At 37.9% G+C, this 2,572-nt stretch overlaps 1 protein-coding gene across 1 annotated transcript in view; it reads right to left on the reverse strand.

Moving 5' to 3' along the window:
* The window catches only part of ryr2a (ryanodine receptor 2a (cardiac)), a 114,337-nt gene that overhangs the window by 14,724 nt on the left and 97,041 nt on the right, over nucleotides 1–2,572 (reverse strand). Inside the window, exon 82 of the mRNA XM_016521655.1 lies at nucleotides 411–491. Coding sequence (XP_016377141.1) covers nucleotides 411–491 — 81 coding nt within the window. The remainder of the gene's footprint in view (nucleotides 1–410; nucleotides 492–2,572) is intronic.

Raw genomic sequence — 2,572 nt, forward strand, 5'->3', positions numbered from 1 at the left:
AATGCGCTGCATTATTTTGCTCATTGCGCCCTCCTGTGGCCTCGGGAGACAAGCCAAAAGATTCATTGAGACCTATTTAATCTGCACATAAAACATTAGAAATTAGATATTTGTTTAATTTTTATTGTGTCTTTGACTGTAAAAACAAAAAATATTTGTTGTTTGTCTCAATTAATTGGGTTAATTTAAAAATACAGTGGTTAAATTAAAAAAAAAATTATATTGCTCTTTGTTTTAAAAAAGGTTATAAAAAATGTAAATAATTATCGATACCGAACGATATGAAACATTATATCGTTGATACATTTTTTAGCTATATCACCAAGCCCTATGCTAGAGTAGTGTTACTCTAGCATAGGGCTCGTGTTGCTCGTGTCAAAGCGAAGCGCGGTTGATGCGGCGAGACTCACCGGAGTTGTGTCCCTCACAGAGCAGCTGCAGGAAGCGGAAGAGGTCACAGGTGAACTCGTCGTCTTGCATGACCTTCTCACCTGCGCAGCAGCAGAGTCGTGTGTTAGAGGCGCTGTGATCACGAGCGTGTGAACACACAGACTGTAAATGAGCTCTGGGATGAGGAGGATCACGAGAGCAGCAGTGCTTTCTCCTCCGTCTTCAGACGCCTGCTGTCAGACTCCATCAGCACAGAGCACTGACACCAGCATGATGGGCTAGCGCTGAGACACCAAACCTTTAAAACACTACCATACCAGACGATGTGCTGCTATAATTTATTCATGCTTGACATGAGGTGCTTTATTATTATTATTGATTGTTGTGTTGTGGATTTGTGGTTTTATTTGTCTTTTGAGTCTGTGCAGCACTTTGGAACAACATTGTGTTCCATTTAAATGTGCTTTAAAAATTTAAAATAAAAGCTAATACAACATTCAGAGATGCATTGATTTAAGAATCAAAATGAAATCTGAAATTTAATAATTAATTCTGGTATTGCTTTATGGGTGATGATATTAGTGTGTGTGTGTGTGTGTGTGTGTGTGTAAGTGAATGTGTGTGTGAGTATTGATTTAAGAATCAAAATGAAATCTGAAATTTAATAATTAATTCTGGCTGGTATTGCTGGGTGATGATATTAGTGTGTGTGTGTGTGTGTGTGTGTGTGTAAGTGAATGTGTGTGTGAGTGTGTCAGTGAGTGTGTGTGTGTCAGCGAGTGTGTGTGAGTGAATGTGTGTTTGTGTCAGTGAGTGTGTGTGTGTGAGTGTCAGTGAGTGTGTGTGTGTGTGTGTGTGTGTGAGTGAGTGTGTGTGTGTGTGTGTGTGTGTGTGTAAGTGAATGTGTGTGTGAGTGTGTGTGTGTGTGTGTGAGTGTGTGTGTGTGTGTGTGTTAGACACAGTGAGTGAGTGAGTGAGTGTGTGTGTGTGTGTGAGTGAATGTGTGTGTGTGTCAGTGAGTGTGTGTGTGAGTGTGTGCATTACTTATCATGAACTAACAATACACAATATACTTTTTACAGCATTTATTATTAACCTTTGCTAATATTTTGTAACAAAAATACAACTATTTATGTTAGTTCGCAGTGCTTTAATAAATGCAAACAGTTTGTGATTTTAAAAATGCATTAATGCTGAAATTAACATTAAGTAGAATAAATGCTGTAGAAGTAGTTCATTGTTAGTTAATAAATGGGATCTAATTGTAATGCGTTACCAGAAATGATTATTAAATATCATATTTGATGCATTTAATAAAGTTAAAGATAGAAAAGCCGTCTCATTACATTGAGGAGTGAAGATTAGATAAAGAAAATGAATTATATTAACTTTATTGTTGTACTGACAATATATTATGTTTATATTGTGGAAGATGTTGGGAAAATATTTGGAAATATTCTGGGACACACATCGACTGATAGTTGTTAGTTTCAACATTATGCATGAAATGAGCCTCCCATCATCCATCATGCAACACAGCTGTCTAATAATGTTCAGCTGTGGCTTCAGCCTGAGATATCTGACAGAGAGACGTCTGGAGACACACGGAGGAACATGATGGAGAATGTTTCTAAATGTCACAGGATTTGAGCTCTCAGCTAAACACAACGATCAAAACCTCCAGGAAATCACACAGACATGTTCCTCTCACAAGCCGACCTGAAAGTGCTTGACCTTTCTTTAGTTTAGAGTATCTGAGGGGTTCTGGTCCTCCCTACATAGACAGCATGTTAGGATGCACAGGCCGCTCCATACGGAAGAAGGCATCATCATGTTTCATTAAGGCCAAATTCATGTGTTCTTCAACAGTGAAGGCAATCTCTATGATGGGTGAAAAAATGAGAGAAAAGCCCATTATTAATATACAACCCCCCCAAAAAAGGTGGGACATTTTACAAAATGCAATAGAAACTAGAATCTTTGATTTAAAGGGTTAGTTCACCCAAAAATGAAAATTAGCCCATAAATTACTCACCCTCGAAGCATCCTAGGTGTATATGGCTTTCTTCTTTCAGACGAATCCAGTTGGAGTTATATTAAAAATTGTCTTTGATCTTTCAAGCTGTTTAATGCCACTCAGCGGGTGTTGCATGCATCAGTCCAAAAGAAGTTAAATAAAAAG

The sequence above is a fragment of the Sinocyclocheilus rhinocerous genome, unplaced genomic scaffold, assembly GCF_001515625.1.
Source record: "Sinocyclocheilus rhinocerous isolate Xijiao unplaced genomic scaffold, SAMN03320098_v1.1 scaffold852, whole genome shotgun sequence".
In the NCBI taxonomy this organism is placed as follows: Eukaryota; Metazoa; Chordata; class Actinopteri; order Cypriniformes; family Cyprinidae; genus Sinocyclocheilus; species Sinocyclocheilus rhinocerous.